This window comes from Bubalus bubalis, chromosome 18 (assembly GCF_019923935.1).
Source record: "Bubalus bubalis isolate 160015118507 breed Murrah chromosome 18, NDDB_SH_1, whole genome shotgun sequence".
Classification (NCBI taxonomy): Eukaryota; Metazoa; Chordata; class Mammalia; order Artiodactyla; family Bovidae; genus Bubalus; species Bubalus bubalis.
Window position 1 is genome coordinate 46,860,533 of NC_059174.1, and position 21,637 is coordinate 46,882,169.

The 21,637-nt window shown below is 37.8% G+C and overlaps 2 protein-coding genes and 1 pseudogene across 26 annotated transcripts in view; 2 read left to right on the forward strand and 1 right to left on the reverse strand.

Moving 5' to 3' along the window:
* Positions 1-8,276, reverse strand: part of LOC102395792 — a 64,975-nt gene extending 56,699 nt beyond the window's left edge. Inside the window, 4 exon segments of the mRNA XM_045163212.1 lie at positions 1,025-1,083; positions 3,396-3,667; positions 4,177-4,340; positions 6,800-8,276. Of these exon segments, the coding sequence (XP_045019147.1) occupies positions 1,025-1,083; positions 3,396-3,429 (93 nt within the window). The 5' untranslated portion in view covers positions 3,430-3,667; positions 4,177-4,340; positions 6,800-8,276.
* Positions 1,621-2,342, forward strand: LOC112580390 (annotated as a pseudogene).
* A 9-nt stretch (positions 8,277-8,285) lies between the features above and the next one.
* On the forward strand, positions 8,286-21,409 carry ZNF829 (zinc finger protein 829). Of its 25 annotated transcripts, none has more exons than XM_025269914.2 (5): positions 8,286-8,876; positions 9,449-9,522; positions 12,221-12,347; positions 12,650-12,745; positions 18,564-21,409. In XM_025269914.2, the coding sequence occupies exons 2-5, from the start codon at positions 9,490-9,492 to the stop codon at positions 19,541-19,543; spliced, it is 1,236 nt and encodes a 411-aa protein (XP_025125699.1). In that variant the 5' UTR covers positions 8,286-8,876; positions 9,449-9,489; the 3' UTR covers positions 19,544-21,409. The 25 variants fall into 25 exon arrangements, with proteins under 25 accessions (XP_025125699.1, XP_025125706.1, XP_025125701.1 ...); XM_025269921.2 differs by having other exon boundaries at positions 12,263-12,347; XM_025269916.2 differs by having other exon boundaries at positions 9,465-9,522.
* Positions 21,410-21,637: the final 228 nt, after the last annotated feature.

Here is a 21,637-nt window from a genome sequence, read left to right on the forward strand (position 1 = left end):
AAGAGATTAAGAAAATTGCCCAGAATCATGCACTTAGTAGGGAGAAGGCAATGGCACCACTCCAGTGCTCTTGCCTGGAGAATCCCATGGACGGAGAAGCCTGGTAGGCTGCAGTCCATGGGGTCACGCAGAGTCGGACATGACTAAAGCGACTTAGCAGCATGCACTTAGTAAGTCACTCAGCCAAGATTTGAACCCAAGTCTGTCTAGGCCCAGAAAAATCACTCTGCCAAAAGGAGAAATAACTGGATAAGCCACATGATCATATGGTCAATAGAAGTGCATATGTGTGTTTCAAGATGGAAAAGATATGAGCTGAGAAAAAAAGCCAGTGAAGTGGAAAATATTTAAAATATATGAGCATGAGGGATTCCAGAGTTGGAAACAAAAAGAATCAACAGCAGAGGAAAATGAGTCATTTTGTAAAAATATGAAGAACACTGTTATCTTTTGAAACCATTAAAATAAAACATGAAGAGCTATGGATATCAGAACTACAAAAAATTTTGTCATAGAATATTAGTATATATTTTAGTTCAACTTTAAAAATCTCAACTGAAGAAAATATTAGATCATTTTAAAGAAATATTCAAATTACTCTGCCATATAATTCTAATTTTTAATCTATGACCAAGAAAGACTTTTAATAAACTGAGCTTAAAATCATTAGAATTATGGAATTGTTTTGGATTTCTTTTTGATCTGGGTGTCAATGAAAAGTTTTTTTCTTTCCTGAATTATAAGTTTTTTTCCTCAAAAACAGTGTAAACTATCAGATGAATATGTTTCAATTTGCTTTTGCTTCTCCAGATCATACTCAAATTTGAACTCAAGTTGTATAACCCTGTATGGACCTGTTTATTCATAGCCATATCTCACATCTCCCCTGGTTCTGATCTTCTAGCTGTGTTTTTCCTCACCATGATTTTTGACTCATTTTTTTCCAACTTACTGATAGGTTAAGGTAACTCATTGCAACTGGTTGTAAAATAATACAGGAAACAAATACATGCTTAAAACATACAAGAGAATTGGCCATATCCTCTTCTTCCTGGAAAAGGGCAGAGTCTGGAGAATGCCAAGCTGAGGAAAAAGAAATAAAAACCTATTTATTTTAAAGCTCCAGATAAAGGACTACAGAAATCTTCAACATCAGCTACAAGATTACCTGTAACGACCCTCAGAGCTTTGAGAAATATTAACCACCACCAGGCTACAGACACACTGAACTGTACACAGATGGCTTATAATTTTAATCCTATAGAATTCTATGGGAATTTCTAGAGGGCTAAGTCTAGGGTGCCCAATGAATCTATTTCCATAGGATCCTGATATAAGGATCCTATTCCTAATAGGAGACATATTAAGTACATAATAATAAATACTACAGAGACCTAAGGATTAAATTATTTATGAAGTACTATAAAGAATTTGGAAAAACTTTAATCATATACAGGTTATAGGCACTGTGGAATATTCATATGATGAAATGAAATACAGTTATAATTCTAAAGACATTTTAAAATAACTTAATTGACATTTTTTACCCTAAAAAATTCAGGTCCTTCAGGTTAGAAATCAAAGGCTGAACACTTCTATTTATTTCTGTTCTCTCTGAAACATAAGCAAAATGAAAGAAACAAAAGAAAAAAATATCACAAGGACAAAGAATATAGAAGACTTTGACAGATAAGAGATGTCAACACTTACTTTTCCAGTAAGCAGCCTCAGGTGACCTCCAAAAATGGTGGGCTATTTACTCGACCCAGAAAACCCCACAAAATCATGCAAATCAAGAGGTTCAAATCTTTGTGTTCACTTTAAGAACACTCGTGAAACTGCCCAGGCCATAAAGGGTATGCATATCAGAAAAGTCACCAAGTATCTGAAGGATGTCACTTTAAAGAAGCAATGTGTGCCATTCCTTCATTACAATGGTGGAGTTGGTAGGTGTGCATAGGCCAAACAGTGGGGCTGGATGCAGGATCAGTGGCCCAAAAAGAGTGCTGAATTTTTACTGCACATGCCCCAAAATGCAGAGAGTAATGCTGAACTTAAGGGGTTAGATGTAGATTCTCTGGTCATTGAGCACATCCAGGTGAACAAAGCCCCCAAGATGCAGCACAGGACTTACAGAGCTCATGGTTGGATCAACTCATACATGAGCTCTCCCTGCCACATTGAGATGATCCTTACTGAAAAAGAATGGATTGTTCCTAAACCAGAAGACAAAGTTGCACAGAAGAAAAAGATATCCCAGAAGAAACTGAAGAAACACAAACTTATGGCCTGGGAATAAATGCCGCAAAAAATAAATGCAAATAAAAGTTAAAAAAAAAAAAGAGAGAGATGTCAACAAAATTTTGAAAGCTAGAGAGCAGACAGATGACTGGTTTCTAACTTAGAGAAGGGTGAAGCTTAACTGAGCTTCAGGTTGGGGAAACCATGGCAGAACACTTGAAAGCCTCAGGAATAGAGGCACTAGTTACTTCTGCAAGCAGAAGATTGGGGTGGGGCTGAAAAACAAGGAATTAAATATAAGGTGGGGTTGAAGCAATGTAGAGAAAATAAGGGAATTAAGTGAAAGTTGTCGGTATGAAAGATGAGGTACTCCCCTCAACTTTTTTCCTTTGTTTGCCTCCCAGCGTTCCAGCTTAATACTCCTCAATCTGTTTAGGACTTCTTGCTGGGAAAATTGACTAGCTCAAAAGAAAATGCATATAGATCCTGACACTGGTCAACCTTCAATCTCCAACAAAACACCCTATTAGAAAGAAGGGAAAGAACAGTGGGTGGGAGTCAGGATGGGGAGAAGGTGATGAGGAAGGGGTTAGGCAGAAAACAGAGATAAATTCTCACCTCCACTGTCAAAAGTCAATAGGAAATATCTAAAACAGAAATCAAACATTAGCAGTATAAGGATGCTATTCAGGAAAGCAGAGCTGAATACCAGAATATCCAGAAAAAAAATGTTCCAAGTAGTTGCTGATGGCTAATGGGAAGAGGGTATGGGAAGGAATGGAACAGGAAACTTTTGTTTATAGTTATATATTTAACAGCACTTAAAAAAATAAAAATGTATTTAAGAAAAATATAAAGTACATGAAAAATTTATTTAAAAAGCACTTGTCAAGTGAATAAAAACCATCGACAAAGGGACTTCCCTGGTGGTCAAGTGGCTAAGACTCCATGGTTCCAAAGCAGGGGGCCCAGGGTTAATCCATGGTCAGAGAACTAGATCCCAAATGCCTCAACTAAGACCTGGTACAGCAACATTATAAAACAAAACAAAACACGACAACAGTCAGTAACTTGTGTAATTTCTTGGTAGGAGTACTGACCTTCTCCTTTTACATCCTCTCTCCTAAATTCTGCTCATCTCTGAGCCACCTCACCTGTCCTTTCCATCATCCGAGTCAAACGCTTCATTGTCACACTGCTACTGTTGATCTCTGAAGGTTAAGATGTACTTCAGTCCTTCCACAGTCCATACAGAGGGGTTAAGATAGGGTGCAGGTCTAGAAATTCCAGGGTCCACTGTATCTCAGGACTCCCCAGCTGGTGGGGAAGGTCTCAGATCAGGAAGTCTCCTCCATAACAGATACCTGCTCTTCATGCTTCTTTCTCCTTACATCACAGATCTGTCTTATCTTTGTGGAGCCAGGACCTGTGGGTTTATGATATAAATCCAATTTACCTGATGTCTTCTCACTGCATCCCTATCCCTATGGGAACCAGCCTTCAAGGTGCCCCCAGGGATCACTATCTTCTGGTATTCATGTTTCTCATACACCCCTCCCATACTGAATAGAGTTGACCTGTCTAACCAATAGGATATTGCAGAATGACAATGTGTGACTTCCAAGGTTAGGTCATAAAAGACACTGTTGTTTCTGTCTTGCACAGTTATGGATCATGTACTTTGTATGAAGCCAGCTACCATGACATGAAGATATTCAACCAGCCCTAGGGAGAGGCTTCTGCCAGCAACCAACACCAATTTGCCAGCCATCTTGGAAGCAAATCCTCCAGTCCCCATTAGCCTTCTGATGACTGCAGCTCTGCCAACAACTGACTGCAACTTCATGAAATATCTGAGCCAGAATACCCTCCCCACTTCCCACAAAGTTGAGATAATGTGTTTATTGTTGTTTAAGCCACTAAATTTTGAGTTACCTTATTACACAGTAATAGATAATTAATATAATCCCAAACAACTGACTTCCTTGCTTCTAATTCACAGTTCCTGGAGTCAGTGACCAGAGATACTGAGATAGCAGGAGTTTGGAAGACAACTCAGACTCAGCAACTCAGGTTGAACCAATAGAAACACCAAGAGTCTAGAAACAAAGGGGATAAAAATAGCCAGGTTCACATAATATCTCCTCCTCAAATATCTTTTGTGAGCATAAAGGTATAGGCCTAATGCAGTGACAGATATAAAGCTGAGTCAAAAAACATTCAGATTTTCAGCAACCCCAAACTTGGAGTGAAAGAGAGTTGCATTCAAAGTCCAGCTATTCCATTTCTTATCTATCTTGACAACTGAGGTAAATAAGAGTTGCAATTTAGGATTCCCATACTCATTTGAAATGAGAACTATACTCATGTCACAGTGACATTGTCACATGATATTAATTTATAATCTATGGTAAAAAAAATCATACACAAGAGAGGAGACTAATCCTTGTTCTGTATTACAGAGAAAAAATAAAAATAGAAAACATTCAATTATAATAAATTTTGAGAAGCATTATGCCTGGGATATACTCCTAATATCCCTCACACCATTTCTATGTTTTTCCAAAGTCCATTATCACTAACAAATTATGTAATTTATCATGCATGTTGTCCATCCCCTCATATAAAATACATGAAAACAGGGATTTATTTTTGTCTGTTTTGCCCCTGTTAGTAGGTGCTCAAAAAATATGTTGATAAACTGGTATAGCCACTAGGGAAAACAGTATGGCAGTCACAAAATTAAGAACAGAATTAATATACAATCCATAAATTCCACTTGTGGATATATATCCAAAAGAACTGAAAGCAGGCATTTGAACAGGTATTTGTACACTCATGTCCGTAGCAGCATTATTTGCAATAGTCAAAAGATAGAAACAATCCAACTGTTCATTAACAGATGAATGGATAAACAAAACATGGTATGTACAATCAATGAAATATTATTCAGCCTTAAAAAGGATGGAAATTCTGACACATGCTTTAACATGGATGAACCTTAAAGAGATTCTAAGTTAAAATAGTCACAAATGGACAAATACTGTATAATCTTGTATACAGAGTACATAATGAGGTAACGTCAAATTCACAGAGACAGAAAGTAGAATCGTGGTTGCCTGGAACTGGAGGATTGTTAAGAATGGGGACTTATTATTTAATAGGTACAGAGTTTCTGTTTCACAAGATAAAAAAGTTCTATGGATGGACAGTGGTGATGGTGGCATAGCAATGTGGATATAATGCCACTGAACTTGAGAGTGGTTTCAAGAAGACTTGAAAATGGTTAAGACAGTACATTTTGGTCGGGTTTTTTTTTTTTTTTCCTTTATTGAGGTATAACTGATTCACAAAAAACTGCACAAGTTTAATGTATATATCCTGATGAGTCTGGACATATGTATCTATGATACCAATACCATGACCAAGGTACTAAACATATCCATCACCTCCAAAAATTTCCTTGTGCTGTTTAGTTTTTTCAGTAAGAACACTGAACATGAGATCTATTCTCAACATATTTTAAAGTACATAATACCATTTTAAAAATATAGGTACTATGTCGTACAGGTCTCCAAAGTTTATTCATCTTACATAACCGAAACTTTGCACTCACTGGAAAACAATTCCCCATTTCCCTCTCTCCCAGCCCCTGGCAATAACCATTCTACTCTCTGTTTCTTTGAATCTGATTATTTTTGATAGCTCATATGAAAGAATTATTTTTGATAGCTCATATAAAAGAACTGTGTAGTATTTGTCCTGCAACTGGCTTCTTTTATTTCATAATGTCCTAAAGGTTCATCCATGTTGTCACAAATGGCAGGATTTACTTTTTTCTTAAGGCTGAGTAATATTCCAATGTATGCATATGCCACATTTTCTTTATCCATTCATCTGTGAATAGAAAGATGTTTCCAAATCTTGGCTATTTCAATAATGCTTCAATGAACATGGGAGTAAAGATATCATGACAGCAAATTTTATGTCATTTTTTATGTTCTCTCTACTTTCCCATAATTTTAAATACACACACATACACACAGAGTGGGCCCTTGAACAACATGGGTTTGAACTGCATGAGTCCACTGATACACAGATTTGCTCTCAATCAATCATATTATAGTACTACTACACAATCTGAGGTTGGTTGAATCTGCAGTTGCAGAATCTAGGATACACAGAGCCAACTGTAAAGTTCTACTTGGATTTTTGACTGCAAAAGAAGGGGAGGGGATTCACATCCCCATACTGTTCAAAGGTCAACTGTATATCTCAGGCAAATGAAATATTACTAACTTCAGGTAATTAAAATTAGAGGAAAGCAATATATCAGATAAAAAAAAATGGGTGGATAATTTGTAGTTCAAGTGTTCTAAAATCTTATTTAGTTTGGGTTTTGATAAACATGCATGTTAAAAATTCAAGGATAGGAAACCAAAGCAGTGGAGAGAGAAAAGGGGATAAGGTAAACCTGCTCAATTAAAAAGAAGGCATAATAGAAAATAAAGCAAATTTTTATCAGCAACCACAATAAATGTAAATGAATTAAACTCACCTATTAAAATAAGTCAAACAGGATAAAAGGGGGGAAAGCCCAGCAAAATGCTCTTTGTAAGAAACAGACCTGAAGTATAAAGACATAAAAGGAAGGGGTTGTAAAATGAAATGCCTGGAAAATATAGTAACAAAACCCGAAAAACAATATTAACAGACAAAAGAGAACCGTGGACTAAAAGACATTTACCAGGATAAAGAGGCATGTTTCCTAATGATGCAGATTGAAATCTTAGTCCCAATTCTTCACCCACCTCTAACAGGATTAGACATTCACACTTTTTGCCATCTAATTTTGCCTTGCCCTCTGACTGTGGGTGTAATTAATGTTAAGCTCAGGCATCTGTAACATTAGTATTCTTGGGAGCAGAGGTTTTTATGATTATCTTGTACTCTGGTGATTCACCAAGAGAAGAACATGTCCTGATAACCACTGTCCTTTTTTCCTGAGTTGCATAAAGAACACATATGGAGCAGGTCTGAATGGATTCTGCAGCCCAGCCCCGCAGGCAAGCCCAGCCTACATAACCTGAACACAGAGATTCTGCAAACCTGTGAATAAGAGAATAAATGCTTACTGTTGCATGCCACTGAGTTTAAAAGTGGTTTGTTAGGCAGCATTACTATGATCACAATAACTAATACAAATAATAAAAGAAGCCATAGGAAGATGAAATAATACATCTGAAAAAGATCACCAAGGGAAACTGGAAAGTAACAGAACAGGGCTAAGTATGGCTAGGGGCGGGGTGCAAAGAGCGCTGGGAAGCAGACTAAGAAAGAATGACCAACGGGGAGGAAACACTACGTGAAACCAGATACAGAAATTTCTTTCAAGCGGTTGCCAATTATGCCAAAAGGCGACAACAGAAGTCAACTGAGGTAAGACAAGAACCACTACACATCACAATCACAAACATTTCATCACATTCACATACACTGTACATCTATCTGATAATCACACAGACAACACCGCATGTTATCATAAATCACAATCACAAACATCACATGACACACACATCCCATCACAAGCATTCCATCACACCCACATAACCACACCCCTCATCATCCTCACATCACAATCTCTCTCACACACACACACACAGCATCGAAACGCCACAGACCATCATAATCACACACACACTCTAATTCTCCACCAGTTTCTTGTTCTGAGAACTCCAACCACTCTCCAGGGGCGTACTCCCACCCGGAGCAACTCCGCACTGCCACTATTCCACTCGGGGCCTCCTTAAAGGCTCCGCCCGCCAGCCTCGCGCGTTGCTTCAGCCAAGAATGTTTCACGGCCTCCTTAAAGTCCCGCTCCGAGGACGCGGTAGCGTCACCTGCCGGAAACACCCGAGTGCGCATCTAGCGCGCAGTGTCTGGGACGCCGGGTGAAGGCGACACTCGGGAAGGTCAGGTGCGGGTAACTCCGAACCATCCCTCCGCGCCCGCCTCCCAACGGACGTTCCACAACACAACACCTCCCAGAAGGTCCCGCGGCCGGAGTCAACTTCCGGCCAGAAAAGAGCAGGCGCTTCCTGTGTGAGGGAGGCGGTGAGCCAGGTCCTATCGGGTAGCTGAGACCCAGCGTGCTGAGACACCGCGAATTGCAACTCCGAGACCTGGCTAACCTCTGAATTGAAGGAGCAGTCGTTTCGGGTGGGTCCAGGCAGGGCGCTGAGAGGAATCGGCCGTGGGGACAACTCTGGACCACATTTCCCAGAGGGCCTGGCGGCCTGTCACTCTTCTCGCGGGAACTCGAAATTTTCATCACGCCTGGCGGGACCGTTAGATTCGTGAGGCCAGAGATCGTGAGCCCATGGGGACCTGGTTCAACTGTGCAGGTTCGGATCTCAGGGGACCCGAAAGGTCTAAATTGAAGAAACTGGAGACCGATACGGAGCTTCTGTGCTGGCGGAATGGAATGAGAAGTGGGGAAGTTATGCGACTCGTATGCAGATATAGGATGCCTGTCATTGTGGAATTGTGACCATGTGTCCCTATGGTAGTACGTGCTCATAACACCAAGACAGTGGGGTGCCTGCAACTGTGCGAGTGTAATTATGCGTCCTGTGGTGAGTTAGCGATTGTGTCTGTGTTACCACGTTTGACTCTGTGTGTGAGGATGTGCAGTTTGTGTTCTCGTAAGTATGACTGTGCAGAATGTATGGGCTTCCCCGGTGGCGCTAGTGGTAAAGAACCTGCCTGCCAATGCAAGAGACGCGGGTTCGAGCCCTGGGTCAAGAAGATCGTAAGAGGGCATGGCAACCCACTCCAGTATTCTTGCCTGGAGAAGCCCCTGGGCAGAGGAGCATGGCAGGTTACAGGCTATAGGATTGCACAGAGTTGGACACGATTGAAGAGTCTTAAGCATGCACGCACGTGCGGAATGTACGAGTCTGATCAGCTGTGCGGTTGTTACTCCAGAGTTCAGTTCTTAGGAAACCTCTGTGAAGTTTGGTTTGATTGGAGTCCTCAACAGCAGTAACCGCAGCTTTCTTCTGAGACACTGGGAATGGACGGGATACCCCATTTTCCTCTGATCTCCTTTACCTGTGTGTACTGAGGGGTGGGGATGAGGATGGGGCTGGGCTGGGGCTAACCTGTGACCTGACCAGTGTCTTACCATTACTTTCTACTCTCCCAGTTCTTCTCTTTTCCAGGTGAGGCTCAAAAGAGAAGGAAAGAATGCATGATGAACTTCTGCAAACAGTGTCCAAGGTATGTTGGGATTTCCTCATTGCTTTCTGTCTTCTGAAAGTTAATGATTAATAAAGGTATATCATTTGATGATAAGTTCCTATGATTTTCCTACTGGAGAAAAGGATAGTTGAACCTGCTACTGAAGCACAGTAACTCCCATATGCCTAATGTTTACTTATTTGGAAAACGGCTCCACTTCTGTTTGTCAAATTTTTTTCTTCTTAAAGGCAATATTTATTATGACTTTAAAAGCATGACTATTTTAGAGAGTTTCAAAACAGAATTACCAAGAAAAAAAAAATAGGACCACTCAAAAACTAGTGTTAATATTTTTGTGTATTTTCATTGTTTTTCCAAAATCAAATTACACTTAATTTACCATTTTGAGTGATAGTCACTCAGTCATGTGTGACTCTTTGCGACCTCATGGCCTGTAGCCTGCCAGTCTCCTCTGTCTGTGGGATTCTCCAGGCCAAAAAAGTATTCTCCTCTGTCATCAAATGATCTTTGTAAATACAGTTTTTCAAAGGTACATATTATTTTTTTCATGAATGAGTTATAGTTTATTCTTCAAATCAGTTGTATGAGACATGAAGTCTTTGCTTTATCTCAGGAAGGGGGTGGAGGGCTGGCAGGCAGCTAGAATTTTGGAGTCTCCTTCTAACTAGAAGAAACAAAAATATTCACTTATGTTTCAACATGTCTCATCTTGGGGAACTCACCAATCACAAGGCTATCAATCACGTTATTATTTTTTTTTATTTGAGTATTAGAGTGTACCCAGGTAGAAGAATCAGAATAGGGATACTGTTTTCACAAGGTATAAATTTGGAGCTGAAATTCAGTTCTCATGGAACTAAGTTTAGAACTCTCAATTTTAAGAATGTGTGTTTGGTACAGAGGCAAAGAAAATCAAGATGAGAATCAGTCTTCTCAAATAAGCTTAAGGCCTTTCTATCTGAATTTCTTCAGAAAGAGCTGACTCCTTCCAATCCATTCTCCTGTGCCAAAGCCCAAACAGAGCATCTGGTTCCCCTCTCCCATCAACCTCTAATTACACTCACCAGCTCTATATTGAAGATATTGCCCAATATTAATATTCTAGGGAGGTAGTATACTGCAGTGGGGAATACATTGAAATTTGTTTTCAGAAGCTAACCTAATGTTTGATCTGGAAATATCTGAAACATTCCCAGTAAAATCAGAGAAAGACAAGGGTACACACCATTACCAATGTTATTTAACATTGTTCTGTAGACATTAACCAAAGCACTTAAACAAAAGGAAAAATTAGGTTAAAAATTAGAAAAGAGGGTGTAAGATTATTACTTTTTGCAGATGACATGACTGTGTACCTGAAAAACCAAATCAACTTATAACCAACACTCTGAAATAAGCAGGACTTCATAGGAAGCAAGGAAAAGAATATTTTTTTCCCAAAATTTCCACTCTCAACTCTATGGCTAATTTTTTTGTTGCCCTGGATAAAAGTTTGTGCAGTCCCTAAAATTTTTTTGATCACTCTTCGGTATTTTTTTTATTATTTTCAGTCACAAGATCAGACTTATTTTAGTAATTACACTCTCTGGTTGAGTGTAATAATGTGCAAATTTTATTTAAAGCCTGCTCTCTGATCTCAGGCTTACTTCAGGCTAGAAGCTTGCATTGTGAAAAGTAGGACATATAGTCCTAAGCTGCTTTGTTTCCTTAACCTGAACTCCTTTCTCTGCTCCGTAGTCCATTTCTTTCCCATAGTCCTTTATCCTCCTATTCCTAGGTATTACTCTCTGGATCTGCTCCCAGATATTATCCTGGGCCTTGCCTTTTACAATTATACTGGACTTCATTCACCATTCTCATGTTAGTTTCCTAGCTTCTGAAAATAATACCTTTCATTTGCTTATTCTCTAGTTTTGATAGAACACATAAGCCAGTACCTTCCCAAGAAAAGCTGGACAGGAGAAAATTTAGCATTCATTCTCTATGAATCTAGAATTGTCTTGAGCTAATTTTCATACTAGCTTGGTATTTAATCTTGCTTGGTATATAATCTTCATATTAACTTTGAGTATTGAATTCTCTGCCAAAATTTGTTGTCCTTTGTAATATTAAAGGAATTAGAGACTTCCCTAGTGTTCTAGTGGCTAAGACTCTGCACTCCCAAAACAGGGGGCCCAGGTTTGATCCCTGGTCAAGGAACTAGATCCCACATGCAGTTAATTAATTAATTTTAAAAAAAGGGATCATTTCATTTTCTTATTTTAAATAGTGCTGTTGAGTCATCCATTCCCATTCCGATTTCTGAAAATTTTTAATGTGATCCACACAAGCTTTTAAAAAGTTCTGTTTTTCCCTGATATTCTGAAATTTTACTCCAAAATATAACATAAAGTATTTTATAAAGTCTATCACATTTCCCCCTCTTTTAGGGTTTAAAGGGAACATGGGAAGGGACTCTTATTTATGCAGACTTTACTGTGGCCAGGCACTGAGCTGCAGGCTTGCTATTTCATCTCATTGGAAAAGTCCACTCTATTTGCACACTCCTAGACAGATCCCTCTGTACATAGCAGATATGGCTTGGCTGATGTAATAGGATCCAGCTCCTTCAATTTGCTTAATAATCTGTCCTTTTCTGTAGAGCTCTCTACCATCTCATTTACTACCATCATTTTCTTCTCTCCTTCCATTGTGAAAGCATGTGTGTCATTTTCAGGGGTCAATGATGTTCAGGGACATGTCTGTAAACTTCTCTCAGGAGGAATGGGAATGCCTGGACTCTGGTCAGATGAATTTATACAAAGAAGTGATGTTGGAGAATTTCAGCAACCTGGTTTCAGTGGGTAAGGATGACTGTCCCCCCAATTCAGAGTCTGCTCTTGGGAATGTCTCCTTTCTCCACTGTGAATTACTCATTCCAGGTAACCAGCTAAATTCCTGCTCTCTGTCCCCCAAGGAATGGTTGAGTTGGAATGGAATGGAAGAGCTGGAAATGGGCAGCTCTGTTGGGATATGGCTGAAGCTTCATCTTCATTTTTTCTCTGGTCCTTCCTGTAGTGGCATCTCTCTTGATCACCAAAGGACTGGATCTGATTTCTGGGACACCAACAGCATAACCATGTCCCATGTCTTTTCTTGTGATCAGGACTTTCTAGTTCTAAACCGGCTGTGATCTCCTTATTGGAACAAGGAAAAGAGCCCTGGATGATTGACAGAGAACTGACCAGAGGCCTTTGTTCAGGTAAGCAAGAGATGATAGTGCAGGAGTAGAGCCTGAGGAGATATTACCTGTAAGATGTTATCAGGAAACTCCCTACAAAAACCCAAGGCCTCTTCAATAAAAGATATATCTTGTTTTTTTTCCTCTTATACTTTTTTCTCTGTCCAATGTAGCAAGTATTAATGCCTTCCTTCTTCATTTCCATGGCAGTTATTCTACCCACTTTTTAGATTTCATTCCTTCATAGGATGTGCTGTATTGAGACTTATGTAACAGTAGATATTCCCACCCTAAGAAGTGTGTGTGTGTGTGTGTATTTGTGTTTTCTCTTCCAATTTATCATTTTATCTACTGGTTTTCATTTTATCTACTTTCCAGAAAATTACTAGCTGTAATTTTCAGAACCCTTTCCCAATCACTCCCCTCTTTGTCCTCCCCAAAAATGCACAGTATCTTGACTTCTAACTCTATGAAGTAATTTTTGCCTGTTTCTGAGTTGCATGTAAGTGGAATCATACAGTACTTACACTTTTGTTTTTCTTTCTCAACTTTATGGGATACATCATCCATGTTATTGCATATCAGTTCAGTTCAGTTGCTCAGTTGTGTCCGACTCTTTGCAATCCCATGGATTGCAGCACACCAGGCTCCTCTGTCCATCACCAACTCCCGGAGCTTGCTTATGCCTGTCCATTAAGTCAGTGATGCCATCCAACCATCTCATCCTCTGTCATCCCCTTCTCCTCCTGCCTTCAATCTTTCCCAGCATCAGGGTCTTTTCAGATGAGTCAGTTCTTTGCATCAGGTGGCCAAAGTATTGGAGTTTCAGCTTCAGCATCAGTCCTTCCAATGAATACTCAGGACTGATTTCCTTTAGGATCTCCTTGCAGTCCAAAGGACTCTCGAGAGTCTTCTCCAACACCACAGTTCAAAAGCATCAATTCTTTGGTGCTCAGCTTTCTTTATAGCCCAACTCTCACATCCATACATGACTACTGGAAAAACCATAGCTTTGACTAGACGGACCTTTGTTGGCAAAGTAATGTCTCTGCTTTTTAATATGCTGTTTAGGTTGGTCATAACTTTTCTTCCAAGGAGCAAGCATCTTTTAATTTCATGGCTAGAGTCACCATCTGCAGTGATTTTTGGAGCCCCAAAAAATAAAGTCTGTCACTGTTTCCATTGTTTCCCCATCTATTTGAAGTGATGGGACCAGATTCCATGATCTTAGTTTTCTGAATGTTGAGTTTTAAGTCAACTTTTTCACTCTCTTCTTTCACTTTCATCAAGAGGCTCTTTAGTTCTTCGCTTTCTGCTATAAGGGTGGTGTCATTTATGTATCTGAGGTTATTGATATTTCTCCCAGAAATCTTGATTCCAGCTTGTGTTTCATCCAGCCCAGAATTTCTCATGATGTACTCTGCATATAAGTTAAATAAGCAGGGTGATAATATACATGCATTTATTGCATATAGCTAATGTTGGTTCATTCTCAGTGCTATGTGGTATTCCATTCTATGGATATATTTTATATTATTTATTCTGTATTGCTAATTATTATAAATTAAGTGTCCTTTCTACTATTGACTATTGGGTTGTTTTCCAGTTTTTAGCTGTTTTACATAATGCTGCTGTGAACATCTGTGTACATATATTTTGGTGCATATATATACACATTTCTTTTTGGTGTATACACAGGAATGGAGTTACTAGGTAATAGGATATGTGTTGGTTCAGTTTTAATAATGCCAGTTTTCCAAAGTGGTTATGCCAATTTATATTTCCAATAGCAATAAGAATGTTGCTATTGCTCTGCATTCTTGCCAGTTCTTGATATTGCCAGACCTTTTAATGTTAGCCATCCTGTGGTATGTTTATGTGCATGTGTGTGTGTTCTGTGACTTGCCCATTTAAGTTTCTTGGTTCTATTCATTGGGTTGTCTTTCTTTCTCTTAGTGATTTGAAGGAGCTCTTTGTATAGTCTGAATATGAGCCTTTGTAAATATCTACCTCTATCACTTCCTTTTTTATTCTCTTAGTGTTGTATTTTGATGTTATTAATTTTAAGAAGACAAGCTTACCTATCTTTTCCTTTATAATTGTTGCTTTTTGTGTTTTGTGTAGGATTCATTGCCTACTCCAAAATCATGAAAATACTTCCTGTTTTATATTCTAGTAGCTTTGTTGCTTTACCTCTTACATTTAGATCTCCAGCTCCTTGGAGCTGATATTTGATGTAGTATGAGGTAGGAGTCAAATTTCATTTGTTCCCCCATGTGAATATGCAGTTGACCCAGCAAGGTCTACTGGAAAGACTTTTTCTCTATATAAGGCTACTTTGCCATAAATCATGTGTTGCCATATCTATAAGTCTGTCTCTGGACTTTATTATGTTCCATTTGCTTGTCTACCTTTGTCTGAATACCATACTAGAATGGTACTATAGCATTTTCAAAAACCTGCTCACTGTTCTGTGCTATTGACATTGTTTCCTTTATTCTTTTCCATGAGTACCTGTATTTTTCAAAATTTCCTTTATAACTATAGTCCACGTATCCTAGTGACATTGCCGTTTGGTAAAATTGCCTCCTTTTCAGTACTTTTAATGTATATTAGAAAAAAAGTGTTTATTAGACATACTTAACAGGGCATTACACCCACTTCAGTGTTCTTGCCTGGAGAATCCCAGGGACAGGGGGGCCTGGTGGGCTGCCATCTATGGGGTCGCACAGAGTCTGACACGAGTGAAGCAACCTAGCAGCAGCAGTAGCAACAGGGCATTACACTCTAGTTTTGAAACTTGTGTTTTTCCCTTTTTCCTTTAAATGCTATTTAAGTCAGTAAATAAATAAAACTCCAAAAGTACAAACCATAAAGCAAAATCATGAACTGAAAATACATCAAAATTAAGAATTTCTGTTAAACGAAGGACACAATAGATAAATTTAATGCAGAGTAGATTGGAAGATAGTTGCTAATTAATAGGAAGAAGTTAGCGACCCAATAAAAATACTGATAAAGGTTAACGACGTTAAAATGCTAATTAATAAGCCTTTCAGATGTTCACACTTAATAATTACAAATGCAAATAATGACAATAATGAAATACCACTTTTCACTTACTATCATGGAAAAGTAGGAAGCTGGATAATGACAGCTGTGAGTGGGGACTTAGAAATTCTTATGCATTCTTGGTGAAAGTATAAAATGGTATTGCCTTTCTCATCTGTTACTACTTAAACTGGTATACATATGCCCCACTTTTGAGTATATATCTACAATTGAAAATCATACAAAAGGGTAAATACTTAATGTCTTTCCAGTGCCATACCAGTTTATTTTTCATGTTCATTTGAGGATTATTTAATTATCTGGGGAAATGTACCTTTGTTTCACTTATTATTTGCTACTCATTAGGGACCAAGTTCTCTTAAAATTAGATGTTAAGTTTAAAAAGATTGGTAAATTGCAAATGATTTGTCTAGTGGAAAAGGTAGCCTGGTAGGAATAGGATAATATCTTATTATCTTATTCTTATCTAATAGGATTATCCTATTATCTTAAAAATTTTTATCCTTTTTTTTTGTTAATGTGGCTGATATCACCATCTGCTTTTATGCTTGCTTCTGGACATCCTGGGCTTGAAATAAAGATATTGTACTACTGCACTCTATAGTACTATACAGTAAAATATACAAAAGCACAACCACTTGTAGAGGATGCACACACGTGACAGTGTACACCAGACACGTGAGTTATGTGATTGGACATGTGAAAGATGTACTTTTGCATTTTTTAAAGTTTGCAACTTGAAGGTTTGTCTGTAGGGGGCTTACTCTATTGTTTTCTCCATTCAGCCATTCTCTTTTGATTTGAGAGTTTAATCCATTTACATTTACAGTTATTGTTAATAAGTAACAACTTACTATTGCTATTTTATTATTTTCTGTCCTTGTAGTTCTTTTGTCCTTCTTTCCCTCCCTTGCTGCCTTCATTTTCTTTCTTTATTTGTATTGATATCCTTTATTTATTTATTTATCCTTTGAATTCTTTATTTTTTTTTTGTTTATCTTCTATAAGGTGTCTTCTTTGTAGTTATCATGGGGCTTTCAGAAATATAACAGTATGTTTTATGCTGATCACAGTCACATACAAAAATAATTTTACTTCTCCTTATCCACTCTTTGTGCTATTGACCTTGTACCCATCTGGTACATAGATTAGTTCACCAACCAGGAAGCTTCCTCCAATCCTTCCAAGTATTTTACTGGAGTGTCATTATTTAGGCAAGTGTGACCAGCTCCATCCCTTGAAACAAAGGATCCACTGTGAATCACCTCTTTATCATAAAGTCAGATATGATCAAAAGACCCTTGTTGTGAATAATGAAAGATAGTCCAGTGGTTTTTGAAGCTCTACCAGCAACTGGGAACAAAGACCAAATACATTTTTTTAATATATCACAAGTATGTATATTTTCTGTTAATTCTTTCTTCCCGGTTCAGTACCAATGTCCCTGCCTATGCTGGATGTTCCTGACTCCAGATTTTCTCTGGTTCCATTTTTCTAGATTTCTAGTTTTCTTTGAGAATGGAAAACTATAATCATCCTTTCCTGTGGGATGGGGAGGAGATACACTCTTTGAATTCATCCTTCAGCTTTTACTCTGCTCTGCACTCTGCTATTAGAAGTGCCTGATGCCTCCAGTTCTTATGTATTTGAAGGGATTTGCACCATGAATCAAATACTGTGGAATTCACCCATTGGAGCTTGTTTGGTATTCTCTGGTCTGCAGTCACTTATCACTCATCCATTGACTTTCCAGTTTCCAAGTTCTGTTTCTTCTCCAGTATCTTTTATCCTCATGGGGTTTTCCTTTCCCTTTGTTAAGCTTTTAGTGTAATTTTCTTATGGATTCATGAAAAGCATTGGTAAACTTATACCTACAGTCTGCCATTTTTAACAGAAATTGTGCCCCCCTTTTTAAAAAATACAGTTGTCCCTCATTAAGTCACAAATTCTATATTTATGAATTCACTTACTCACTGAAATTTATTTGTAAATCCCAAATCAGTACTTACAGTGTTTTCATGGTCATTAACAGATATAATGCAGAGTGGTGGAAAATCCTCTTTTCTCACAGAGACTGTTTCATTCTTATTCTCTTCTTTCTCACACTCAAGCTGCCTCCCTTCTTAGTGACTGCCATGACATGAAGATTCCATTTCTCTCTCCTGGCATCAGCATCACAGAATTCAAAGGCAAGCTGTTTTCACTGCATCCCCAACATGTACCAGGCTCTATTCACAGAAGTGATTTACCTATCTACCATTCTCACCAGTTTCATTCAGCACCCTAGACTTGCTGTGGGCTGTCCCCCAATGTGAATTTGCCAACAATATACCCTTTGCTTAAAGTCACTAACCCTCCACTATCCCCATTTATACATTTCAACACATTTATTCCTCAGTAGTCCTGAAAGCATGACAGTTATCCACAAATTACAAGACATAGTATGGTGCTCTGTGAGTATGTGCTTATATAAATGTATATATGCTTAGAATCACTATATAATGTGGAGGATAGCCCTGAATAGTGTGGACTCGCTGAAGTTGCAGGTGATTCTGATCCCCACCAGGTTCTCTTCAGCTTCCTCTATTGCCTCTCCTTAATGTCTGTGCTTTTCTTACCAGTTTTACAAATTGCTTAGCCATGTTTGAGAACTATCTAACTGTTTACTTTCCCAAATATTATTTTCAGTTTAATCTTTGCATTTTTCAGAAGTTTAACCTTTCCCAGAATAAGAAAAATAAGCATATGCTTTTCTGTTTTCTTTCAGATCTGGAATCCATGTGTGAGACCAAGTTATTATCTCTAAAGAAGAGACATTTTAGTCAAGTAATTTTTACCCATGAAGACTTACCCACTTTTTATCAGCCGACATTTCTCATTCCACATCAAAAAACTATTAATGAAGAGAAATCCTGTGAATATAAAATATGTGGAAAGGCCTTTAATCAAAACTCACAGTTTATTCAACATCAAAGAATTCATTCTGCTGAAAAAAACTATGAATGTAAGGAGTGTGGGAAATCCTTTAGTCGTGGCTCACTTGTTACTCGACATCAAAGAATTCATACTGGTGAAAAACCCTATGAATGTAAAGAATGTGGCAAGGCTTTTAGTTGTAGTTCGTATTTTTCTCAACATCAGAGGATTCACACTGGTGAGAAACCCTATGAATGTAAGGAATGTGGAAAGGCCTTTAATTATTGCTCAAACCTTAATGATCATCAGAGAATTCACACTGGTGAAAAACCCTATGAATGTAAAGTATGTGGAAAAGCCTTTACTAAGAGTTCACAACTTTTTCCACACCTGAGAATTCATACCGGTGAGAAACCTTATGAATGTAAGGAATGTGGGAAAGCCTTTACTCAACATTCAAGGCTTATTCAGCATCACAGAATGCACACTGGTGAGAAACCTTATGAGTGTAAGGAATGTGGGAAGGCCTTTAGTAGTGCCTCAACACTTACTAACCATCACAGAATTCACACTGGCAAGAAACTCTATGAATGTAAAGAATGTGGAAAGGCCTTTATTCAGAGCTCAGAACTTATTCAACATCAGAGAATCCATACAGGTGAAAAACCATATGAATGTAATGAGTGTGGAAAGGCTTTTAATAAAGGCTCAAACCTTACTCGTCATCAAAGAATTCACACTGGTGAGAAACCTTATGACTGTAAAGAATGTGGAAAGTCCTTTGGTAGTCGCTCTGACCTCATCCGCCATGAAGGAACTCATAATGGATAAGTGATAGTTCCTTTTGATAAACTTGATAGTAATATTTTTAAAACAAATGATGCAAAAAAAAAGCAAGGGGAAAAAACTGAAGGTTCTTCTGTGTAATAGTTTCCTAGGGTTGCTGTAATGAAATACCAAGTACCACAAAACAAGGTGGCTTAAAACAACAGAACTTATTCTCTCATAGTTTTTGAGACTTGAAACCCAAAATCAAAGTTGTTGGCAAGTTTGGTTCCTTCTAGGGACTCAGGAAGAATCTGTTCCACACCCTTCTAGCTTCTTATAGCAGCAATTTTTGACATGCCTCGGCTTATAGAAGCATTGCTGCTGTCTCTGCCTCCATCTTCATACTACGTTCTCTGTGTGTCTCTGCATCTGTTCTGTTATACAGACACAGGTCATATTGGATTAGGGCTCACCATAAGAACCTCATCTTAACTTGATTTTATCTGCAGAGACCTTATTTCCGGGTATTATCACATTAACATACCAGGGGTTGGACTTCCAACATAGTTCAACCCATTACACTGTTAACACTATTTTTTCTAATGTGTTTGTAATTTTATGTATAACATTAATCAAATGTATTTAATAATGTGAATTCAAGGTCTAAATTAAACCCCCTTTTCCCTCAAAAAATTCTGTCCCCAAAATTCTATGTTTTAGGACCATCTTTTCTATTTCTGTGGCCTACATCATACTACACTGTAAATTGTGTTGCATAGGCTATCTTTGAATTCATGGTGGAATTATAAATTTGTATTTGAAGACAGCTCTATTTTTTCCTTTTGTTAAGTTAGTATTTTCTTGTTGTTAAAAAAAAAAACAGAGGGCACAAAGAAAGATTTATAAGCCTGTGAAACAGAAATGACTGCTTTCAAATTATCATAGTATATCCTTGCAGGCTTTATTTCATGTAATCATGATACACATGTTGTACATATGGTACATGTTGTACCATAACCTGCTTTTATCACGCTACTGTTTAAGTACAGATGTTTATGTATTATTATTTTTAATGGTGTCATAATCTTTTCTGTGGTTGACTCTCATTTTGCTAAATAACTACTGATAAATATTTTGGTGCCTGTTTACTAAATACAACTTTAGTACTTTTTTTGTTTGAAATTTCAAAACATTTAATTTCAATGTTGAAATCACTAATGAATATTTTCTCCCTGTAAAAAATTGCCAATAATCCCCAATTCCCTCATAATCACTATTATGAATTTATTTTTATCCATTGAAACCTTTTTTTTTTTTTTGAGTTTTTTACATGCATGTGCACATACAACCAAATATGTAAACAGTTTAGAAAAAGTGTTGCTTTATACTTTTTTTTGTATAATTACTAATGATGGTTATGTTGGATTGTTGTAAGGATTTAACTCATTTGAGTTAAGTGAAAAATGGGAGTCTTACTAACATATAGTAAGAATGTAGCTGGTAGTTATCCAAAATTAACATTAATATTTTCAACATTATTATTTATGGAAAGGACTTTTACCATGTTTCATCATAATTTATATCAAAGAATTTATAATGAAAAAAGGACCTATGGCTGTAATGTTTGCAAAAAAGCATCTTAGCAACACTTACTCCTTATTCAACATAAAGTATAAAAAAAAAAAAAAAAACACTAAGAAAACTCAGAGACAAAGAATGGGTGAATAAGCCTACATTAACACCTTGTACTTCATGCTACACAATTATCTCATACCCAGCAAAAAACCTATTTATCAAGAATAGTTGAAAACCCAATTGTCAAAAAAGAGAAAGACATGAAATATTGTTAATAATCACTTCCTTCTCAGAAAATCTGTAGATCATATTCTTTTCCAGAATGGGAAAAAATTAAAATATGATAACAATAAATGTTGACAATGCTCCTCCAAATGTTGGGGCTTCCCTGGTGGCTCAGTGGTAAAGAATCCACCTGCCAAGCAGGAGACGTGGATTTAATCCCTGGGTTGGGAAGATTCCCTGGAGAAGGAAATGGCAACCCACTCCAGTATTCTTGTCTGGGAAATCCCATGGGCACGAGAGCCTGGCTGGCTACAGTCCGCGAGGTAGCAAAGATCAGACACAACTGAGCAACTAAGC

What these genes read in the sequence shown, in the direction of transcription:
- ZNF829 (XM_025269914.2), top strand. Translation starts at nt 9,490, where the DNA reads ATGCATGATGAACTTCTGCAAACAGTGTCCAAG. An exon ending in TTCTGCAAACAGTGTCCAAG is followed by an intron (nt 9,523 to 12,220) that starts GTATGTTGGGAT and finishes TGTCATTTTCAG; the next exon opens with GGGTCAATGATGTTCAGGGA. An exon ending in GACCAGAGGCCTTTGTTCAG is followed by an intron (nt 12,746 to 18,563) that starts GTAAGCAAGAGA and finishes GTTTTCTTTCAG; the next exon opens with ATCTGGAATCCATGTGTGAG.